At 44.6% G+C, this 25,201-nt stretch overlaps 1 protein-coding gene across 1 annotated transcript in view; it reads right to left on the bottom strand.

Moving 5' to 3' along the window:
* zdhhc9 (zDHHC palmitoyltransferase 9) overlaps nt 1-25,201 on the bottom strand; it is a 172,977-nt gene that overhangs the window by 13,323 nt on the left and 134,453 nt on the right. Inside the window, exons 4-8 of the mRNA XM_072505377.1 lie at nt 23,519-23,656; nt 12,273-12,321; nt 8,011-8,113; nt 6,484-6,587; nt 635-722 (exon numbers count right to left, since the gene is read on the bottom strand). Of these exons, the coding sequence (XP_072361478.1) occupies nt 635-722; nt 6,484-6,587; nt 8,011-8,113; nt 12,273-12,321; nt 23,519-23,656 (482 nt within the window). The remainder of the gene's footprint in view (nt 1-634; nt 723-6,483; nt 6,588-8,010; nt 8,114-12,272; nt 12,322-23,518; nt 23,657-25,201) is intronic.

Below are 25,201 nucleotides of genomic sequence, written 5' to 3'. Positions count from 1 at the left end.
TCACATCCAAATAATAAAAGTAAAAATAATGACAAGAGGTCCAAAAAGAGAGAGAAATTGGGACATCCCAAGCACTTGACTGCTTTCTGAATGCACCGACTTATATGGGCAAATATGACAAGCAAGGTCCCATAAACAGCAACAGTGTTGAATTACAGCTAATAATTTTTTGGGTAGTGCACATTGAGGGAGCAATAGCAAAGATCTGCTTTACAAGCACCACGAGACATTTAACTCCCAAACCTAAGCCAAAGACAGAGTCCTGAGTGCCGTATCAAAATACAGCAATTAACAACGTAGCAACTCCTTTAGTAAGAGACTGAAATGGTAGCCTAGCTTGTGCACTCAAGTAACATTCAAAATAATGCAGCCTGGTCCCCCTCAATAAAGCCCATTGTTTAGGTGAAGAAACAGGCTATGAGGTTCACCAAGCCCACTCCTTCTGACCAGATCCGATCACCACTTTTCCAGACAAGCATCTAATTGTTTCTTTCACCTTTTGTGATTTTCCCTAGTAACCTATTCATCATAATATGAAAACATAATTTCCCAGCTTCTCATTCTTAGTCCAGATTTTCCAGTTTTTAGGAATTTGGGATACAATTAAATTACAGAATTATCACTTAGGGCTTACCGTAATTTGTGGCACTGTACTTGCAATTCGGTTAGCAGTGGCGGAAACACCAGCCTCCTCCTGAATAAGCCCCCTCCTGTCAAGAACACTAAAAAGAAATGCAGTTGGTATTGATTCCTGCTTAAATAAAACCTTTTATTCCCTTTCATAGCCAAAATATAGAGTCGGGGGGGAAAGAGAGAATTGAAACACAGCGAAAAGTAAAACAAGCACATAAACCTGCATGCACATGGGGAATAATATGGTATTACTGTGACGATGTATTGTCACTGTAACGGTACTTATTCTCCCATTTTCAACCATCTTTTTACAAACATATCTGAAACTACATTTCACAAGATTAATCTATTCAAGGTTTTTTAAATGCCGCACTTTCGGGGGCTGTTGATACCGGAGTGGTTCGCGCGATTTTCCCGCCGGCGTGGGGACATAGTCCCGCATAAGGAGATTATACAGAATAATGCAAGAAAGTTACAAAATAATACTTTGTGAGGATCGTTCCTGTTTCTTCTTGTTTATTCCCGGTCTATTGCCTTGTTTTCCCCTTTATTTTTGCCATTACATTTTGATTCATGGATGATGAATGGACATGTGTCTTTAAGGCAGTGTCCTGTGCCTTTAATTCAAGCAGAGGATTTCAGCAGCAGCAGTGAAAAGCGGATGACTCGATTTGATTGATTTGGCTCATGGCCAATGAATTGGCCCAAAATGCTGTGTTCTGCCCGGTAACTGGTGGTGATTGGGTCTGTTCCCTCTGAAATGGTTCAGAGACCAAAAGAACATTCAGTTCCATTTTGGCAGATAACAGAAAACCCCTCTTTTTTCCCCACTTGGTTTTCTCCAGGAACAACCAGCAATTTCTCAACAAAAGGCCACTGCGGGAAACAACTCTCTGCAGAAAAGGCTGATGCAAACAGAATCCAGAATCTGATAAGCCTTTTCTGCAGAGAGGAGTTATGTGAAGCTAGGGGCTTTTCCTGGAAAATCTGACTGTAAGATATTGCTAACTGCAAGGAAGATTATTACAGGCTGTAAATCAGAGACTTGCAGCGGGATTCTACGACCCCCCCCCCGCCGGGTCGGAGAATTAGCATCCCATCACAGCCTCCTCTTTCCGGATGCCAGATCCATCGGCACCCATGTAGAAGTCAAGAGTGGATCCGTCATACCCACCTTTTCAAAAACAAAAGGAAATACACAGAAGTTCCAGATCTAAGGAGAGTTACATACATACCACACAACACAACTAAATCCCAAAGACAGGACCAGGGCAGAACCAAAATCTTTCCATACAATTGTGAAGTGATGACCGGCAACAATAACATCATGGTCAGACTATGGTCAAGCCTTCAGGGCCTCCCAAGGTAAGAAAAAAAAGAAAAGCCGAGCGAAACAAAGCTACCCCACCAGATGACAACACTCATCAGTGAAGAGGAGAACAGGCCATTCAATCAATAATAAAGTGGGAATAACAGGATATCCACCAAGGCACATAACGTAATCCATTCCCAGACCCTTATATACCAAAGAGACAAAGAAGCAAATCCCAGCCTTCCAGGAAGCCCCTTGCAATACCCTCAAAGGAGGGACATCCCAAACTCCTCGGGGGCAACAAAATAATAACCACAGCACCTGGCTTGGCCTAGATCAGAACCAACTGTCATTAAAGAAACTATAATCACAACCAAAGAAAGCACTCGGATTATTAAACAGGCACACTGTAAAAATATCTTTGAATCTTATATTTCTACATTCCCATTGAAATGGAGGATACATTTGCAGCTAAGTAAGCAATAAAAACATCTGAATGACTTTTAAATCCTCAGAACATCACAAAGTTCTTACTGACAAATGAATAGCTGCGTAGTTACTGAAAGTATCCAGAGCACTTCAGAGGCTCAGGCTAATGTCCCGGAGGCTGCAGTTCAAGACCAACCACAACAGTTGAGGGAATTTAAATTCAATTAATAAATTAATTCAATTGATAAATACACCTGGAATAATACCAGTCTCATTAATAATGATCATGAATCTACTGGATTGTTTTAAAAACCTATCTAATTTACTAACGACCCTCAGGGAGGGAAATCATTCATTGTACACATGATTCCAGAGACGCAGCAATATATCACTCTAAACAACCCGCTGGAATGGCTCGACTGGCTGGCCAGCAAAATGCTACAGAATCCATTGTTACGGAGGTAATAAGTCGGACAATTAGAAAATAATCAAATCAGGCAGAGTTGACATGATTTTGTGAAACGGAAATCATACCAATTTAATAAAGTTCTTGAGGATGTAACAAAGTTGGTGGATATGGATGAGCCTGCAGACCTGGTGTAGTTGGATGACCAAAAGATGTTTGATAAAGGTGCCACATCAAGGGTTACTTCACAAAAGAAGAGTTCATGGTGTAACGTGTTAGCATGGATGGAGGGTTGGATAGCGAACAGAATTTAGAGAGTTGGGATAAAGGAGTTACATTTAGGTTGACAAGCTGTTTATAGTGGAGCGGCACGGAATCAGTGCTGGGGCCTCAAATATTTTCAACCTATATCCATGACTTGGATGAAGGTACCAAATGTACGGTTGCAAAATTTGCTGGTGACAATGATGGAAAAGAAAGTAAACTAGACCCTGTGTCCTCATCAAACTGGATTGATAGGGATAAGTGAATGGGCAACAAAATTGGCAGATACCGATTACAATATGGGAAAACGTGAACTCGTCCACTTCAGCAGCAGGAATAGAAATGCAGTACACTATTATGGGGAGAGATTGCAGAACTGTATCTCAAAGTTGGTACGCAAGTGATTAGGAAGATAAATGAATTGTCGCCGCTTATGGCAAAGGGAATCAAGTATTAAAGTAGGGAGCTGTTGCTCCACCTGGACAGATCTTGGATGATACTTCATCTGGATTATCGTGTGCAGTTTTGGTCTCCTTACGGAAAGAATAACTGCATTAGAAGCAGCTCAGAGAAGGTTCAGTCAGCGGATTCCTGATATGAAGGCATTAGCTGAGGAACGTTGAGCAGGTTGGGCCTGTATCTATTGGAGTTTAAAATAATGGCAGGTGATCTTTGTGAAATATAAAAGACCCCGATGGATTGACAGGATGGGGGAGAAGACTAGAATTAGGGAACACGGTATTAAAATTAAGCACCTCCCATTTAAGACTGAAATAAGGCGGCATTTCTCAGCAGCTGTTAAGACTGGATTTCTCTTTCCCAGAGAACAGCAGAAGCTGGGTCATTAAACATATTCAAGGTAATTAACAAGGAAAAAGAGTTATGGGGAGGTGGGGTGGGGGAGGTGACTGAAAGGTGCAGTTGAGGCCACAATCAGATTAACCATAAACTCATCAAATGTCAGAGCAGGATTGAGTGGCAAAATGACCTACTCCTGCTCCTAATTCTTCTGTTCTAGTGACAGTGCTATTAAACAGCACCTGCTCAGCAACATGTGCATGAATGCGCAGTTTGGGCTCTGCCAGGGTAACTCAACTGCAGACCCCATTGCAGCCTTTGTACAAACATAGAAAAAAAGAGCTGAATTCTAGAAATGAAGAAAGAGGCCTTGACATCAGGATAGCAATTGCAGGGTGTGGCACCCAGGTGTGGCAGCAATTTTGGAAATCAGGGGGAAAACTGTAACACAAAGGAAGATGGCTGTAGAAGACCAATCATTTCAAGGATAGTGTCTTAGGCCTAACCATCTTCAGCGCTTTTACAACGTCCTTTCCTGCAACATAACATCAGAAGTCAGGATGTTCACTGATGGCACAAGTGTTCAGTATCATCTCGGATGGCTCAGATACTGAAGCAGTCCATGTCCACATCTAACAAGACCCAGAAAACTTTTAGGTTTGCGCTGGCAAGTGGCAAATAATATTTATACAGGTATGCTGGGTAATCACCATCACCAACAAGAGAGAATCTAATCACCTCACTTTAACATTCAATGCCATTAGAATCACTCAATCCCTCATCAACATCCTGAGAATTAACAATGACCAGAAATTTAGCTGGACCAGCTGGATAAACACGGAGGCAGTGAGGGCAGGTCTAAAGCTGGGAGTAACTCATTTCCAAACTCTCCAAAGCCTAGCCAACCACCTACAAGGTACAAGTCAGGATTGTGATCGAACACACTCCATTTGCGTGGATACGCACTGATGTGTTGGGTGCTCTGGATCCGTGGAACACATACAGGCCACCAATACTTAAAATAGTACAACACTATTTTATTAAACTAGAAACTGTAGAACATACTTTCACTGTGGGTTAACACGATGTTAGGTTAAACTAAAGACCTATGCCTGTCCTAACCAGTCTATGCAGTCAGCACATGGTGAAGATCTGTGCTGTAAGCTCTGTCCTTCTGAGAGGCTGCATCCCGAATGAGCAGGAAAACTGATGCCCTCTGTCTTTATAGTGAGTGTGCTCCAACTGGTGATTGGCTGCGGTGTTGTGTGTGTTGATTGGTCTTGCTGTGTGTCCATCAGTGTGTGTGTCTGCACCATGATATACTGGTGTATATTATGACATGCACAGCTCTAACAACACTCAAAACGCGACACACACCCAGGACAAAACAGTCTGCTTGAGTGCACCCTAGCCAACACCTTAAACATGCACTCTCTCCATCATTCGTGCATAACGGCAGCGTAAGATGCAGTGTTGCAACATGTCGGGTTCTTTGGAACTGTTCCTTCCAAATCCATGGGCCGGGATTCTCCAAGTCTCCGTGCCGAAATCGCGCTTGGCGCGGGGGTGGAGAATGGGGTCTCAGACATGGTGCCGGAGAATGGGGTCTCGGACCCGCGGCGCAGGGACGTGATTCTCCGCAGACCGGAGAATCGCCACCAGCCGCGCGCAGTCGACGCAGCACTGGTCGGGGGCCGTTGAAAGAGGCCCCCACGGCGATTCTCCGTGATCAACCATCGGAGTTCCGCCGGCATGGTTCCAACCTGGTTCCACCCGGTGGGAGCACAGACTCGCGGCCGTGCTGGCCGTCCTGGTGGGGGGGGGGGGGGGGGGGGGGGGGAAATCAGACTCCGGGGCGCCCCCATGACGGACAGGCCCACGATCAGGGGCTACTGATCGGTGAGCACGCTCGATCCGGGTGTGGGCCTATCTTCTTCCACGCTGCCTCTGCCATGTTGCGCAAGGACCACCGCGAAAACGGACACCACACGCATGCGCGGACCCGCGGCTGGAAGTGCAGGGCCCCGTATCGGCAGCAGGAGCTGAGCGGAGCACGCTGGGCCCTGCTATCTCTCATAAAGCCGTACAATCACTCCGGACTTTTTGAAAAAAGTCTGCAGTGATTCACGCCAGTTTTCCGGCGGGTGTGGGGACATAGCCCCATTTTTGGAGAATCCCAGCCATGATCTCTACCTGGAAAATAGGGACAGCAGATGAACGGGAACACCACCACCACCAGCGAGACATTTCCCCTCCTCCTCCCCTCACCTTCCTCATCCCCCCCCAGTTGCAAGTCACATCCCATCCTTACTTGGAACTCCCCCGCCCCCCCCTCCTAACTGCTCTATGGGCGTATCGATACCACATGGACTGCAGCTGTTAAAGGAGGGAGATCGCCACCTTCAATGGCAATTAGCGATGAGCAGCAAATGTTGACCTTGCCAGTGATACTCACATGCTAAGCAGAGATAGAAAAGAAAATATGGCAAACATGACTGTCGATTAGTATACAGTAAGGGAGGTCCTTTAAACAGTAACTCATCATGAGGTGGTCAAGTGCTGAATGTTGACTAGTACACTACTTAGCATTTTGAAATCACTTTATTGATTTTAAAAGCAACAGTAAAAAAGGATTTCTTACCTTGGCGGCACTGGCCCACATAGGATCTCACAACAATTTTTTACGACACCCTCGTGGCTGTAAGGGTTATGAATTCCATTCTTTCCTGACCAAGAGCCTTTAATCTGTGAAAGACAATTTGAGAAATCAAAACAAATAAAATTCCCATAAGTACACATACCGAAGCCCCTCATCGAACTCTCGACATCACGCAACCAATTTGAATGCTGAGCCATGTCATATGTAGCACATAGATCATACGGTGTAGTATGCATTTACAATTTAAGGTTGTAGGCTCCTACTGGGAACAAATTAAAATGGTAACTACGGCTGTATTGCATCCTCCACATCCAATTAAACTCAGGTTCAACCGATCCCTACTACCTATCAAATAAAAATTAATTAAGGTGATCCAACTGAAAAGTTAGCCTGGTCTTGTATTTTAGAAGTCAAGACTATGTTTGAAAACAGGTTCTAACAGCTCGTGTTTTGACAACTACAGGGTTCAACATTCACCAAGATTTTAAAGCAGTAGGATGCAAAAGCAATCCAATCATGATTAGTATGAAATTGCATGGCCTTGAAAGCATCAAAGTTGATATCAACACAGAATTTACAGTGTAGAAGGAGGCCACTCGTCCCATCGAGTCTGCACTGGCCCTTGGAAAGAGCACCCTACATAAACCCACTCCTCCACCCTATCCCTGTAACCAACTAACCCCACTTAACCTCTTGGACACTAAGGGGCAATTTAGTAAGGCCACAGCAAATCCACCTAACCGGCACAGCTCTGGACTGTGGGAAGAAACCGGAATACCCGGAGGAAACCCACACAGACATGGGGAGAAAGTGCAAATTCCACAGACAGTCACCTGAGGCTGGAATTGAACCCGGGTCCATGGAGCTGTGAGGCAGCAGTGCTAACCACTGCTCCACCGTGTCACCCAACTGCACACTAGTTATGAAAGTAGAAGTATTGTCATATCAAGAAATTTGTTGCACTCCATTTGAAGCGGTTTTAATATTGTTGGTTAAGATGTGCTTGTGTAAAAACCCTCACTTGTGGATGCTTATCTCTTTTTTTTTTTTAAAAGTGTACTGCTGGCTCCTATGGGAGCCATAGAAGGACTATAGATCGAAAGACTACTTTCTGCGCCTTCCAACAACAGTTCTTGGAATCCAGGGCAATATAATTCTGAGCACCATTGGTGTGAAGTCACCTTTGGTATATGAGCAGCTTCCAGAAATGGGAGTACTGCACAGACATTATAGATATGAATAAACTAAGTGGCAAAATTATTGCAATTACAATGTAGTGCAGATAAATGTTTAATTGTGGTAATTATACCAAGCTAAGATCATAAATTCATAAATGTTACTGCTCACATTCATAACTGCTGACAACCAACCACCTTTGGAGGAAAAGGAGGTACATATTCATATTAAAAGTTGTCAAATTTTAATATATCTTATTGTGATTGATTAATAAGTTACATCCCCAAAAAGGAGTCACTCTACCCATTCCCCTGTTGTATACATATTACTTACATCTTCATTAGTGGTTTGGTTGAGTGCAATAAGATAGGTGTGAAAGCCAGACAGACCAATCACAGACCATAATGTGAAGAAGCAGATCACCACTTCAAGTACCGTAATGGAAGAGTTAAAGAATATTCACTTTTAGAAATACATTTTCATGAAGTTATTACATTTATTTCCTTTTCCACAGCAAGCTTTGAACATTTCAAACAATGAACTGTTACCTTAGGTAAACAGTACTAACATAACCAATACACTATTTCAACATCAGTGTTGAATATCAAAGTAATTATAAAGGTGATAATGCTTACGTGCACCAACATAAATTACTGATTTCAAAAGTGCACAAATTATTTTATTTTAAATACCCAGAGTAGTCAAATCTCCTCAGATGCAAAAGGTCAGACTTCATCGGAGCAGGAAAACAAACTATAAATCCAATTTCAAGTGTAGGAAATTGGCTGGTGTATCAGAACATTGCCCAGGTGAGCTTCCCAGTGCCATTGAGTCTTCAATATTTATCTGTAGGGACAGATGATAGTTCACTCCTGTCTGATCCTTTGGATGCAATTCTACTTTTCATGGTGCAAAATTTCTTCAATACTGCACCAAGACAGTAAAATGTAATGCATTAGATGCAATACATTTGGATTTCCAATAAACATTGAATAAAGATATCAAACAGTCAATTCATGACTAAGAGTTGACTATGTGAGGTCAGGGGACAAACAGCAGAATGTATAGCAAGCTGGCTACAAAACAGAAAACCCATGGGTCACTTGATAGGCAAAGATGGGGAGTAGTGCTGCTCAAGAAACAGTGCTGGAACTGTTATCCATTTAAGTAAATAATTTGGGTTCAGGAATTGGAAGTATAATTTCAAAATGCGAGAGGACAACAAATTGTGGGGGGCAGAGGGCAATAACAAAACATAGGAAGATTCCAGAATGGGTGCGCACTTGACAACTGAACTTCAAAATACATGCGTACAAGCGAATACATTTTGGTTGAAAGAACAGGGAGCTCACAAACTCCTCAGAAAGCAAGTGTCTAAATAGGTCAGATTGGGAGGAATCTGGGGTATAGATTCACAGATCACAAAATAGAGTCACAGGTTAATATGGCTACAATAAAAACAAAAAACACTGGGATCCATTTCTAGCGAGATAAAATTGAAAAGCAAATGTTAAACTTTTGTTGAACCTTTTGGATACGCTGTGCAGCTCTAGAATCAATTGATAAAAATGGGTAAAGAGACATTAGAGCAAAGTGCATTGAAAAATTGCTTATAGAATGGTATCAGGATAGAAGTTTATAATAATTAGGAAAAATAGGTGAGATTTATCTTTTCTAGAGAAGATTCCTGAGCGGGGATATGAAACAGATCTCTGACATTGTGTAAGAGTTTTATAGTGGTGCCATAAATATAAAATAGTCATTCAGGAAAAAAGTCTTTGCCCAGAGCTTAGAATATGAACTCACCACTACAGGGAGCAACTAGATATAAACACGAGTGAGAAAAGAATAGGTTATGTTGATGGGGTTAGATGAAGAAGGTCGGAAAGAGGCTCACCTCAACACTAGCATGGCCCTACGAAGTCAATGGGCCTGGTTCTGTGCTGGAAGTACTTTGTAATAGTAACTCACAGTACATGCAGAGACTCAGCAGAAGGTAGTGTGGCAGAAACTAAATAATTCCAGGTTTCATTTCCTAACAGAGTTCAGTTGTAGATACAGGGTAACTTTATTATTTAAACCTTCCATTTTCCTGCGTAGCAATTTTAGTCCAACAACAATGCCTCGTGGCAAGTGAAGGGGGATTTTTAAAAATTCATTTACGGGATGTGGGCATCGCTGATTAGGCCAGCATTTATTGCCCATCCCTAGTTGCCCTACAGGTGGTGGTGGTGAGTTGCCTTCTGGAACCTCTGCAATCCTTGAGGTATAGGATTTTAAAGGGATTGGGGGGGAAGCAACAATCTTACAGTACAACACATTTAATTCAAAGCCTTCCACATGAGGGTAACAAAATACTTGGGTCAGTAATGGCTGTACAGAGGGTCTTAAAAGGACAAGATAAGAGGTGAGTAGGTAGAGGTGTTGAGTGAGGCTCGCATCTCAAGAAAAAAACACCAAGGAATTGAAGACGCCAAACTAATGAGCAACCAAAACCAAGAGCTGGAGTTATTAACTGTTCAGATTAGGAAACAGGAGCTACAAGGAGAGGCTGTAGAAGCTGGAATACTTATGATTCAGAAGAGAAGCAGGGATCATATTTCCCTCCCAGGCTATAACAGGCTGAGATCAATGAACTTGACAGAGTCCGAAAAGACCAAATCTGGTCTGTATGTTTCAGTCAACCACTGTGCTCACCAGTTGTGTACCAAGGGTAGGAAACTTTCAAGGATGGTTATTTTGGTAAAGTTTGAAATTTGACTCTTCTGCCATAGAAGTTGTGACCTATAGGAGAACAGGAAACTAATTATTTTCTGCATGAGATATTCAATTATTATGACAGAAAAACTGATACTAGAGAAGCAACAGAAAGATTTTTTTGGTTCAAATTACAGACACTTCAGGCTATAAATTTGTGCATGTGATCACTTTTTTGCTTTTTTGGTCTTAACCTGTTACAGGGAGTTGGTGACTGGCGAAAATGTGGAACAAGCCATAATATCTTATAGAGGCTTATCTATTTGGATTTTGTTTGCCTACTACAATTAGTAAATCCTAACCTGTAGTGATCTGAAAATTCATCTCTATTTGGATTTTGTATGTAAACTTGTACTTTCCTCAGCAAAATCAACATCACAAATGGAATATCTGGCTATTTACATCATTGCTGTTTAGAGGGCGAGATCGGTCTACGGCATTTGCTAACCTTTCAACAACAACTACTTTCCACGAGTACATTTTAAAAATTGCTTATTTGATATGGGTGTCACTGGCGAGGGCAGCATTTATTGCCCATAAATAGAAAGCAAAAATAGAAGACAGACAAAGTATAGGCAAGCATCAAATAGGATCAGGTAAAGAGTAAAGTTAAAAAAGCAAAATTAATGGCCCTCTATCTGAATGCATGCAGCATTCACAAAAATGTTGATGATTTAAATTCATCAGTTGAGGTAAATAGATATGATTTAATTGCCATTATAGAGGCTTGGCTACAGGGGACCAAGGTTGGGAACTGTATATCCAAGGATATTCGCCAATAGGAAGGATAGAAAGGAAAAGTAGGTAGAGTATCATTCTTAATAAGTGTCAAAAATCAGTACATTAGTAAGAGAGGATCTTGGATCAAGATGTAGAATCAATTTGGGTGGAGCTAAGAAACAGCAAGGGGCAGCAAACATTGATGGGAGTGGTTTGTATCAAACTGTAATCATAATGTTGAGCATAATATAAATCAGGAAATTAGGCATGCACGCAACAGGCATAATGGACGACTTCAATTTACAGACAGTCTGGATTAACCAAATTAGTAATGATGCCATTGAGGAGGAATTCCTGAAGTGTGTACAAGATGGGGTTTTGGAGAAGTACATTGAAGACCCAACTAGGGATCAGGCTATTTTGGATTTAGCATTGAGTAATCAAAAGGGGATAATTAATAACATTGCTGTAAAGGAGCCTTTGAGAAATAGCGACCATGATAGGATTTTGCATTAAGTGTGAACATAATATAATTCATTCTGAAACTAGGGTCTTAAATCTGAAGATGGGAAATTATGAAGGCATGACGAGCATGTTGGTTATGGTGGATTATGAAAACAAACTCAACAAAGACGATGAAAATATAGTTTAAATTTAATGACTTCATGTAGAAGGTAACAAATCAATGAAAAGGATTAGCAATGGAGAGAAGGGCGACTATTTATCAGCCAATTCCAAGAATAAGTTGTGAAGCGTTTGATGGGAGGCTTCCATTGAGCCACAGAAGAACAACCTAATTTCAACATTTGGAACTGTTAAGCCATTCATCGCTCATCTCACTTGGTCAATTTAAAGTATGATTTGAGTAAATACGAAGATATACTAAAACATCATGTCCTTCAACCCTGAGCTGCCTAGACTTTATAGGTTATCACCTTCAAATCCAATTATATTCTCCCCAGCTAATACCTCTCACCCTACTGCCACACACTTCCACGGTGGGAAGTGTGGCATGGACCATGTGACCATGGAGTTCTTAGTCCCTTCAAACTCCTGGAAGACAAAACATGTTCAGAATTTCAAACAAGCACAATTTTAACTCCTTCTCAAAAGGATATGTTCCTGGGGTGTCCTTCAGGGTGTTTAAAAACCCATTGTCCACTGATCCTGTTTTAAAAAATGAAAACATTTTAAACAGACTGCCAGTGTCAGAAAAACAAATAATTCTACATTACAAGAGACAGAAGTGAATTAGGGGAGGTGAAGTTCAGTTAAAATAAAGTAGACCTACAGGATGGACACCCCTTAAGAAATTCATATCTGACAGATTTATACCACAGGTATGCAAATTTATGACATCTGAATGTGCAAGGATTTAAGTGGCAACTTTCTGGATTCTGAAAATAATGTTGATGGCAGACGTCTTGTGGGAGTAGCAGCAAAAATATGGCACCATTTTCAGAATCCAAACAGTAACACAATTAAGTTCTGAGAAAGTCAGCCACAGCAGAAAAATGGCACAGCCTTAAGCTAGGAAATAAGGTTTCAACTGCCCCAAAGTCACAGGCACCAGATTATCACTGATGGGTAAGGAACGGTGGTTGTTTTAATCTTCTGGTGCAAATTGTATTGGAGTGAGCATTTTTATGCAATTGCTTTAATAATGGTCATATTTATACCTTTTGACTGAACTTTGAGGATAAGGAGGAAATTTTCTTTTTCAGATTAACATGTGCGAATACAAGAATGGTTTTATGGTTTACATTGTCCCGCAAAAAATCAATGGCAATATAATTATTTGGGGAGGAAAAGCCAAAAGTCTGTCTAAATGACCAATTCAGTAATCACTTCCATCATTATGAAATCTGTATTAGCTGTAAAATCTAAAGTAAAACTTGTTTCAATGAAGATTGCTTAATTTTACGAACAGCAAACGGAATCATCTCAAAGGAAAATTGGAGAAAATATCTTTTTTTTTTAAATCTGCAACTTCTCATGCAGTAATATTCTTCCCTGTTTATACAGAGGTCTTAAAATATTTATGTATAAATAATATTGGCCCATTTGGCAACAATGGTGGCGTTTTAACGCTTACCATTATTATGGAGTAAATTGGGCAGCAATGTCTGACATCCATAACAAAAAAAAGCAAAATGCTGTGGGTGCCGGAGATCCGGAATGAAAAAGTGCAGGAAAAGCTCAGCTGGTCTGATAGCATCTGTGGTGAGAGAAACAGAGTTAACGTTTCGAGTCCAAAATGACCCTTCAAGTCAAAATAGATCTTCTATGCTGTTGGGATCAGTGCAACAATATAAGCATGCGGGGGCTTCAGCACTTTCCAGTGAGCCATCCCCACTGTCCACCACCATGAATGGTTTCAGCTGCTTCAGCACCATGTCATCTTCTGCCACGGGGGAGGGGGAATCATTGGAGCCACGTCACCCCAAAACCAGGTGGCTGAGGAGTGAACAAGCTCCACACCATCATTAGTGAGTGTTACATTGTCTACATTTAGAATTTGCAAATACAAAAGTTACTTCATTTAGGAATGGACAGTATTTCAATCTCCACCCCCCCCCCCCACCCCCCCACCCCAACCCCCATCCCGATGAGAAACAGCCTGGCAGGGTTTGCGTTTAGTCTGAAGTCTAATGCCAAGCTGCTTCCAATCGCAATCATGCAGTCAGCAGTAGACACAACTTGCTTTTTGGATGCATGCATGGATATATTCTACAACAGTGGCATCACTGTAGGGAGAACACTGCCAAGGTATGAACATTTTTCCACAACCTTGAGCCTGGTGTAATCAACATGTTTGGTGCTTCATCATGTGTCTGGTGAAATCCAAAACACATCCTTGGTCTCAGACATTAATTTTGGGACCAGAGATTTTGACAACACTCAAAAATGTTTGCCTTGGTCTGTGCGTCTTCTTTGCTGTAGGTAGCTAGGGCAGAGTCATCTGCTTACGCAACGATAACGGTCTCTGTTGCTTTGGGGAGACAATCTGGAAAATGGTTGATGCTTGCAGGCATAATACCTCTGAGCATGTGCCTATCCTGCAATAACATGGGAGGCACTCAATATTCATAAATGAATATGTCCCCACAATGACCAACAGTAGCCATGTAAAGTTTCTGTGATGCTCAAGACCATTTCCTGTGATCAATTCAGAGACAACAAAATTAACCTTATGGGCAATTTCAAAACCAGGGTTGGGCATGACCACATCATATGGGGAGGCAGCCTCAGTCAACATGCAATTGGAAAGGAAAACTCAAAATGAACTCTCCTCCTTTGAGTGCCAAACATGACCTTGCTATAACCAAATCCAAGTTCCCCACGCAAAAGGAAAATATGAAATAACCTGGCAACACCCACAATCTAAGAACTGGCATCTCCTTCACTATATATTTGTCAGACAGAAGGAAAGAGCTAACAAAGATAACTAGTGACATGCAAAGAGCTGACTGGACGGCAGATCACCACCTGATCCAAGCGGAGTCTAAAAGATCCAGCCAAAACATCAGAAATCAACTATGAGGCATGGACAAGCCGAGATACAAAATCAAGAATCCTACAATTTCCTTAGGCTTGCTGCACAAATCGGCAAATAATTTAAGAGATATTTCAAAACAGCGCCACAGAAATGAAAATAATTTTTTTTTTAATAAACAATTTTATTGAGGTATTTTTGGCATATAAAACAATGACATTGTACAGTACTGTACAAAAAGAAAAGCAAATAACGCATAGTACAAACTATAACTCCATTCTCGCAAGGACCTGCCTAAACCACAACCACCCCCTACTCTACTCTACTCCTCCCCCCCCCCCAACTCTACTCTACTCTACTCCTCCTCACACCACCACCCCCACCACCCCCCCCCCCCCCCCCCCCCCCCCGCTGACCATTAGTTCTCCGCGAAGAAGTCAATGAATGGCTGCCACCTCCGGGCGAACCCCGATAGTGAACGTCTCAAGGCAAACTTAACTTTCTCTACACCGAGAAAGCTCGCCATGTCCAATAGCCATACATCGGTCTTCGGGGGCCTCGAGTCCCTCCATGCCAACAGTATTCATAGCCGGGCTACCAGGGAAGCAAAGGCCAAGACGTCGGCCTCCTTCTCCTCCTGGACTCCCGGGTCCTCCGACACCCCAAAGATTGCCACATCCGGGCTCATTACCACCCCAGTTTTCAAAACCCGGGACATGATGTCTGCGAATCCCTGCCAGTAACCCCCCCCCCCCCCCCCCGAGTTTAGGGCACGACCAGAACATGTGCACGTGATTAGCCGGCCGGCGCATCTGGCACACTTGACCTCCAGCCCGAAGAATTTACTCATCGGCCCACCGTCATGTGGGCCACTCCGTTTTAAACTGGATCAGACTGAGCCTGGCGCATGTTGCGTTTGTGTTTACTCTGCTCAGTAGTAGTTGCTGAAGTTCGGCTACGCCAGCCACCCCTCCCCTTTGTTCCTTTCGAGCATCACCTTCCTCACCTGCGGGGACTTCCCCGCCCAGACAATCCCAGGATAATTTTATTCAGCCTCTTAAAGAAGGACCTCGGGATGAAAATGGAGAGACACTGAAATATGAACAAGACTCTCGGGAGAATCGTCATCTTAAAAACCTGCACCCTCCCCGCTAGTGACAGCGGGAGCGCATCCCAACTCTGAGCCTCCTCCCTCACTCGTTCCACCAGTCGGGACAGCTTGAGCTTATGCAACCTGCCCCAGTCCCATGCCATCTGTATCCCCAAGTATCTGAAGCTTTCTCCTACTAGCCTGAACGGCAGCCCCTTCAGCCTACTCTCCTGCCCCCTCGCCTGAATTATGAACAACTCGCTCTTAGCCATACTCAATTTATATCCTGAAAACCGGCCAAATTCCCTCAGGGTTTCCATACCGTCCATCTCCGCCATTGGGTCTGACACGTATAACAGCAGGTCATCTGTGTATAACGAGACTTTATGTTCCACTCCCCCCCCCCCCCCCGGACCAGCCCTTTCCAGTCCCTTAAGGCTCTCAGAGCAATTGCCAGGGGCTCTATGGCCAGCGCGTAGAGCAGTGAGGAGAGAGGGCAACCCTGTCTTGTCCCGCAGTGCAGTCTGAAGTAATCTGATGTCGTCCTATTCGTCCTTACACTAGCCTCTGAGGCCTGATAGAACAGCCTAACCCAGTCAATGAACCCCTCCCCCAACCCAAACCGTCCCAGCACCTCCCACAGATAGTCCCACACGACCCGGTCAAAAGTTTTTTTCCGCATCCATAGCTACCAATATGTCTACCTCCCTGCTCTCCGGGGGCATCATAATCACATTAAGCAGCCTTCTTAGATTGGCCACCAGTTGCCTACCCTTTACGAACCCGGTTTGGTCCTCCGCAATTACGCCCCGTACACAGTCCTCAATTCTAGTCGCCAAGATCTTGGCCAATAACTTAGCGTCTGCGTTAATCAAAGAGATCGGCCTATCGGACCCACATGCCTCCAGGTCTTTACCCCGTTTCAGAATAAGCGAAATAGTGGCCTGCGACATCATCGGTGGTAGAACCGCTCTGTCTCTTGCCTCGTTAAAAACCCTGACCAGCACCGGCCCCACTATCTCGGCAAACTTTTTATAAAACTCCACCGGATACCCATCCGGCCCCAGGACTTTACCCGACTGCATAACCTGCAGGCCCTCTAATACCTCTTCGATCCTGACCAGGGCCCCCAGTCCATCTACCAACCCCCTACCTACTCTTGGGAAGGTCAGTCCGTCCAGATATCGCCTCATCCTCTCCGGTCCCCTGGGGGGTTCCGAAGTGTACAGCTTACTATAAAAGTCCCTAAACACCTTGTTCAGCCCTGTGGGGTCCCCCATCAGATTTCCCTCCCCATCCGCTTTCCTTCCTATCTCCCTGGCTGCTTCTCTCTTCCTTAGTTGTTGCGTGAGCATTCTGCTGGCCTTCTCTCCATGCTCATATATCGCGCCTTTTGCCTTTCTAAGCTGCTCTATGGCCTTGCCTGTAGTCAGCACCCCGAACTCGGCCTACAGCCTCTGTCGTTTCTTGAGTAACTCTGGCCTCGGGGACCCCGCGTAGCTCCTGTCTATCTGTAAAATTTCCTGAACTAGTCGGTCCGTTTCTGCCCTATCTGTCCTGTTCCTATGAGCCCAGATTGAAATCAGCTCCCCTCCCACCACTGCCTTCAGTGCCTCCCAGAGCACCGCTGCTGAGACTTCTCCGGTAAGATTTACCTGCAGGTAATTCTGCATGCATTTCCTGAGTCTCTCACACACCGCCTCGTCCACTAGCAATCCAACTTCCAGCCTCCATTGTGGGCGCTGAAAGCTATCCTTACAAATCTGTAGATCTACCCAGTGCGGAGCATGGTCCGATATGGCAATTGCCGAATATTCTGCCCGCACCATCCCGGCCAGCAAGTCCCTACTTATGACAAAGAAATTAATTCGGGAATACACCTTGTGTACGTGGGAGTAGTACGAAAACTCCCTCGCCGACAGCCGGTTAAATCTCCACGGATCAGTTCCCCCCATTTGCTCCATGAACCCGCTCAGTTCCTTCGCCATCGCTGGCAACCTGCCCGTTTTTGAACACGACCGATCCAGGCTCAGGTCCAGGACTGTGTTAAAGTCCCCACCCATGATCAGTTTGCGCAAGTCCTAGTCAGGGATCTCCCCTAGCAACCTCCTGATAAAATCCACATCGTCCCAATTAGGGGCATACACACTGACCAAGACTACTCTCGCCCGTTCGAGCTTACCCCTAACCATAACAAATCTGCCGCCCCCATCTGCAACTGTCCCCTCCACCTCAAATTGAACCCATTTATTGATCAGGGTCGCAATGCCCCCAGTCTTAGTGTCGAGCCCCAAATGAAAGACCTGACTAACCCAGCCCTTCCCTCGCCTAACCTGGGCCTGCGTCTCCTGCAGCATGACTACGTCCGCCTTCAGAACCCGCAAAAGCGCAAACACACGTGCCCTCTTCACTGGCCCGTTTAGCCCTCTAACATTCCAGGTGATCAGCCTGGTTGGGGGGCACTTCGCTCCCCCGCCTTTGCCGATCAGCCATCCCCTTTCCTTGGCCAGCCCCCCAGCCATGTGTTGCGCATCCTCTGGCCCGCCTCCTGGCCGGCTACATCTATGACCTCCTCACTGCTGCCATGTCCAACTTCCACCCTCGTCAGCAGATAAACTACCCCCCCCCCCCTTCCCCCCGCCCCCCTAGCAACACCATCCTACCACCTAACCTCTGCTCTAAACTAACTATATGAACACTCCCCCACCTGGCTTCCGTTGACTAGCCCACCCAGCTAGCCTTGTGGCTCTCAACTTCGGCGCCAGCGCGTTTCTCACCCATTGTTCCCCGGCTCCCCTCCCTCCGGCCCATCCATACCACTTCCCCAAACCAGCCCTGCTTAAACAAAAACTCTATACAAGTCAGAAACATCAACAATAGTGCAATTTAAATCAAACCAATAGAGATAAGAAGTACCAGGCACTCTCAGCCCTTCTCCTCCAAACACAGAAAAAGATTGCAAAAAAATTCCTGCAAAACCCCCATAACCGCACCTTTTTAACTATTTTCTTTTTTTTATATTTTCCCCCGACCAAATCTCCAACCAAACAAGAAACCCAAAAAGGAAACATTCAAGGAAACCCAAAAACAAACACTGTAACCAATCACTATTTGTTGATGCACCACTGTCAATGTATTCTGTTGATTATTCTTTTGTCTACTATGTACGTATTGTGTACGTTCCCTTGGCCGCATAAAAATACTTTTCATTGTATTTCGGTACACGTGACAATAAATATCAACCAATCAAGTCATTGGGGGAAAAGGTATCAGCCCATGGGTCAAGATGTCCAAGGCCTTGGGCATTCTGTGTAGGCGGTGGCTGAGGCACAGGACAGGGCTGCCCTGTCACAGTCAGTTCTGTACCAGGGCCACTAGGACATTGCAGCAGGGCTCCAGAGCTGAGCCCAGTCACAACGGGTCATGGCTATGGGGGTCAATGGCATTGCCCAGGCACTGGCTGACCTGAACCAGTCGCAAGCCCACTCCCCAAGGCTAAGAGCATTGAGACCCTGGTCAGACAGGAACCAGCCTCCAGGACTGGCAGTGCCTGGTGGTGGGAGAGCCCCCGAAGCTCACTCCGGCTTCACCCCCATCTTAAGGAGTAGCCTGTGGGCCATCGGGTACCCCGAGGGAGAAGGTGTGATGGGGCCTCTGCAGGGATACCGCAGTGTCATGGCCCATTAAGGTCAGAAAGTTAGACACCAGTTGACAAGGGATGCAGCACACAGGATAGCATTACGGGCTAGGGTACAAACCTGTAGATACATGGTCACCTGTTCACAAACACCTGCTCACAGTTTCAACCTGCCTCGGTGCTCTGTCAGAATGGTGTGAGGGATGGGCTGGCTGCAGAGGAGGTGCTGGGAAGGGGGTAGTGATAGGGCACTGGGCAGCCATTGGAGGGGAGCACGGACCAGGCCCCATCACCCCCCCCAGGTCAGCCACCGCTCACTGCACCGGTATCCGACTCCATCCACATTACCCCAACTATCCCCCACCCCTCCCCAAAAATTCAGTGAGACCGTGTGATGGAATGGCCAGCTCACATGCAGTAGCACCCAGGTGGACGTTGTCACCAGATCTCATCGCAGAACAGGTCATTATCCATTCCATGGACCAGGCCTGCATTTATTGCCGACCCAGGTCCCACACTAAGTGAGGCAGATAGGAATCACAGAGGGGGTAGCAGATGCGGGGACGGGCGGTGGTCTGTGGCCTTCAGATATCCATGACCATAGCGGATAACCCCTGTCGCCCAGGAGCCAACCCCTCATCCGGGGGGAAATCGAAGGTGTCAGGAACAGTTGAGTGCGCCAGGATGAAGGCGACGTGCACACTGCCTGGGTATCGGCACAGACATGCATGTGCATCTCGTGCTCACACACCAGCTGCACGTTCAATGAGTGGAATCCCTTTTGGCTTGTGAAGGTGACCATGCGTGGATGAGAACAGCAATATGCTGGACTGCAGGAGAAAAACTTGCAAATGATAACATTTCCACATTTTTGTTCTTGTCCTTCTTGGTGATGGAGGATGCAGACTGGGTCATGCTGGCAAATTAACTGTTAAGGATGGCTACATTTTCCCCTGTTTTGGAATGGTCACTTATACCAGCTAATCTATCTGCTATCGGCTGGAACTGGCTGTACTTTCGAAAGATTCTTTCTTTGGCAGTTAAGAAAAGCAGGAGGATTCCCAGGGTAACATTCCTCACTGAACAAACAGTATAAAGAATGATTGACTGCTGTTTCTGGAAGCATCTAGTGCACGGTTTTTCAAACTTTCCTTCCCGGGGAGCCACTTTTACCAATCGACCAACCTTCGTGACACACGCCAGCCAACCTTCGTGACCCACCATTTTCCTTTACTTTTAATGCGACAGGTAAGCCTGCTTGGTCCTCAAGATCTCACTTGCTTTGTCATTCAATGTTACATTTCTGCTAAGGACTTCAGCTGATGATTTAAGTTCTCGCTGTATCCTTTGAAAACAATTAAGAGATTGCCCTCAAACCCACCATGCTTAATCTTCACAAATGTCTTTCAAGTTTTGAGGGTTTTAAACTTTCATTTGCGTGTACTTCCCTGCATTTAACACACATGCGCTTTGCATCCTGATTTGCACTGGTACAATCAACAAAACCATACCTCAAGAAATCGTTTTTATACGGCTTTGTTCCCGATTTCATTTTCTTCTCAATGGGTTGTTCACCAGAAGCTCTGGAGCTCTGTATTCAGCTCATACCAGCAGTGCTTTGCCTGCCGTGGGCTCTCCCGAGTAGCTTTCTCCAGCAGATCCAGTTGCGAGATACTGGCCTGTTTGTCTCTCTGGCCCTCTTTCCTTATTACAAAACTATTCACCTTCAGCTCTTCGCAGTCCTGTTGCTTGCTTTCGGGCAGCTGCAAAATGGAGGAATCTGTCCTCCGTGATTTCACGTCGAAAGCACGGATGTACAGAGCATGTGACGTCAGTGTACGTGCCGGGCGTGTGACCTGCTCTTTGCCGCTGCTTCTGGCGGGACGACTTCATTGCTCATATTTAAAGGCAGTTCGCCGCCTGCATTCTCAACTTAAAGTCGGTCCCGACCGCTGGGCTCTTCTCTCGCAATCGGGAACACCACGACCGATCACTCTATGGCCCTCCCGACGCTTACCCACGACCCACTTGTGGGTTGCGACCTGCAGTTTGGAAAACGCTCATCTAGTGCCACTTTGGTTGACATAACAGTCATGACACTGATGAGAGTTTTGAAATCTTCTCAAGGACAGGATCTTAAAATTAATTATATTTAAGTGATGGACTTCTTTGTAAAATTGATTTCTCAAGTTTAAAAATGCCACTGGTTTGGGCTGCTGAGACAAAGGTGTTGTTTATGAATGAGCCGCATATTAAAAGCATGTAGCAAATACATGAGTCATTTTGGAAATGTTGCAGCTCAGTCTGCTTTCGACAGACACATTCCAAGTTTATAAGCCAGGTTGACCTCTATTCACAGAGGATAGCAAGAGTCAGTATAGCATCAGCATCCCAAAAGTGAGGAGGTACCAGAATCACTGACAAACCTGTGAACCACTGAACAGCAAGTCAGACAGACAGGCTGCTCACATACACAAAGGTGAAGTACTGCAGATGGTGAAAATCCAAAACAAAAACTGGAAATATATTGGTTTGTCTGGCAAACTCTGCTGATGGTACAGAAACAGAGTTAAGATTTCATGTCAATGAGCTCTGGTGAAAGGTCATCAACTTGAAACACTCACTGTTTCTCTCGCCACAGATGCTGGCATGCCAGTATTTTCTATTTTTACTTCAGGTCCCTGATGTTGAATACAAGAGAAAAGGGATAGACGTAGAAGAATCAGTTTGGCTGTGAATAACGAGAGATGTGAGCCTAAACCCCGAGCGGGGAGCGTGTGCTTGTTAGTTTTTACACTTAGAACGGTCCTGAGAAATGCCCAAAACAAGTCAGTCAACCACAAAAGGAACAGCGTGTGCATTTTACTATTTTGCATAAAATGTGAGGTTTAGTGACAACAAGTTACTCTATGTTCACTTGCTGTCTGTAAAATAAAGCATTTCTACCAGCCTCAAAATTTTAAAACCGTTCTTGGCATATTTTCCTCCGTTTCACCATTTTGATGGCGGAGCGCGGTATGGAAAGGTAGCCTTTGGCTGGCTGAAAATTAACTCAGTAAGAAGTCTTACAACACCAGGTTAAATGCCAACAGGTTTGCTTCGAATCACTAGCTTTCGGAGCACAGCTCCTTCCTCAGTTGACCCGAGAAAGAAGCGATGCTCCGAAAGCTAGTGATTTGAAACAAACCTGTTGGACTTTAACCTGATGATGCAAGACTTCTTACTGTGCTCACCCCAGTCCAATGCCGGCATCTCCACATCATGAAAATTAACTCAGCACATCGCGACCAATTGAAACAAGCATTATTGCAAGATGTTATTCCATAGACTTTATCTTGCAGATGCCCTAAAGGTTCAATTTTGGGGTCCCTGCATTTTAATAGACTGGGTTTACTTGGGGCTGTGTGCACTGGCTCAGGTTGCATTGTCCCTATGCCATCCCTGGCCAGACCTTTCATGCACCCAGGAGGGAAAAATACTGTGGGGAATGGATGCTAAAACAAATCTACACACGCATATAAATTAGGTATTTTGCTGTGCTATCTAGATTAAATACTGTGTAAAAATATTATTGACTGATGAAATTGTCAATGGAGAGGGAAAGGAGAAGCTTGGGAAGGAGAGAGAGAGAAATGAAAAACCAACACGAGTTGGTCGCAAAATAGCTGTCCATTCTTGGGACAAAAGTCTCCCTTCTCTAATGCCTGAAAGGCAACAATTACTTACGGGTGGTTTTAGTGCACACAGGCCCAAAGCAGTCTGGATTTTGGTAATAAATTAACAATTTCTCTCAGGCTGCAGATTTGCAGCTTGGAAAGTGGAAATATTTCACATCAGTGCAGTACATGATCTGCCGCACATTGTTTGGTTAGAATAGAACCTGGCTGTCCAAACAGGAAAAGTCCCAGCCCCCATCACTGATACTAAAAAATTGAAAGCAGAACATTTTAATTATATTCTTAGAAGATCAAATCAACATACAGACCAATTTTCTGTGCAATGTGATCAGAAGCAGAAGAGTAAGGTTCAGATGGACCTACTGCTTAAAATAACCAGTTAATCAGATTTCTGAAAAACAACCTTATTGTAAATATTCTGGATAATAACATTACAAGGTAATTACTTTCCCTTGGTTACTTACTCAGTGCCACATGTACAATATCAAAAGCAAAGATGTAGACAGTGAGGAATGACAATGATATGGTGAAGAGGTAAAAGAAACGGTAATTCCTCTTTCCAACACAATTTCCAACCCAAGGACAGTGGTGGTCAAAACGTTCTGGGGAGGAAAAAAAAGAAAAACAGTGGAAATTAGAAAAGGTTTTCTCACATTCTTGTAATTTTCCAGTCTAATTCAAATCATGCTCCTGTTTTTCCAACTGTGAAGCAAAAAGATTTGGTAGATACAAAAAGCCAGGTAAATTCCATCAGTCGCATCACGTGTAAAACACTGCTAGGCCTGTCCTGTAAAGTGAATATGGTGTTAGTCTACTGGAACTTTTAAGATATGATCTGCAATGACACTTTACTTTTGGAGGGTGTTTGCTTTTACACGTATGCCCCAGGAACTTTCAGTGACATAAAAGGAAGAGGTGGGGAAATTAATTTCTAAAGGTGAAATTTGCCTTTTTTGTTCGCAAAGGGTGAAATAGAATGATACAGATCACGTTATAACAGACACCCAGCATAACAGAGTATGCAAGAATGTGTCACAGCAAACATTCATTGCACACCCGAAACTGTCTTTTCAAATGAATTTCAATCAATTATTGAATTTAAAAGACACCACGATACAAATTAATTAACCGAATACTAAACTACTGTACAAACTAACAATGTAACCCTGATAGAAAGCTTTGATCTTAATGTGGCCTGTGCTCGATTCATCAACAATTTAGGAGCATCTAGAATTTAAGAGATAAAAATATGCATCCACTATGTGCAATGGCCCATTGATCCAGAAAACATTAGGCACCTCACTGCTTAAAAGCATTGTGCCCAAAGGCAATGACTGCAGCAATGTTCTGCTGCATATATCACTATGAACAGAGTACAAAAGAGTCAGAATGCTTACAGCACAGGAGACCAAGAGGCCTAGCTTTCTGCAAGATGAATTCATCCAGCTCCACACCACTGCCTATTCCCCATAGCCTTGAAAATCCTCACTTCAGACAATTATCCAATACCCTTTTGGAGGCCTCCATTGAATTTGCCTCTACAACCTTCGGGTAATGCATTCCAGATCCTAACCACTCGCCATTCAAAAATTGTTTTTCCTGGCGTCACCGCTGCTTCTTTTGCCTATCACTTTACGATCTGGGCCAGGATTCTCCCGGAATTGGCGGGGCGGCCCGTACCGACGCCAAGAGCAGCGTGAACCACTCCAGCGTTGCGCCGCCCGGAAGTTGAGGAATCCTCCGCACGTCCGGGGGCTAGGCCGGCGTTGGAGGGGTTGGCGCCACGTCAACTGGCGCCGAAGGGCCGGCGCGAGTTGGCGCATGCGCAGGACTGCCGGCATGTTCTGCTGCATGCGCAGGGGGTTTCTTCTCCATGCCGGCTATGGCGGAGCCCTACAGAGGCCGGTGCGGAAGCAAAGAGTGCCCCCACAGCACAGGCCTGCCCGCAGATCGGTGGGCCCTGATTGCGGGCCAGGCCACCGTCTTCAACCACCCTCCACTTGCTGTCCACAATTAGTAACCGCACAACGTCAGGCTACATGGTGCAAGGAAATGGGCCAGTGATAAATTTGGGTACCTGTGTTCAGTTAAAGATGTTTCCATTTGAGTGTATGTAACCCACTGTAGTTGTACAAATAAGGCACAAA

Source organism: Scyliorhinus torazame, chromosome 5 (genome assembly GCF_047496885.1).
Source record: "Scyliorhinus torazame isolate Kashiwa2021f chromosome 5, sScyTor2.1, whole genome shotgun sequence".
In the NCBI taxonomy this organism is placed as follows: Eukaryota; Metazoa; Chordata; class Chondrichthyes; order Carcharhiniformes; family Scyliorhinidae; genus Scyliorhinus; species Scyliorhinus torazame.
This window is presented reverse-complemented; position numbering and strand designations above follow the sequence as displayed.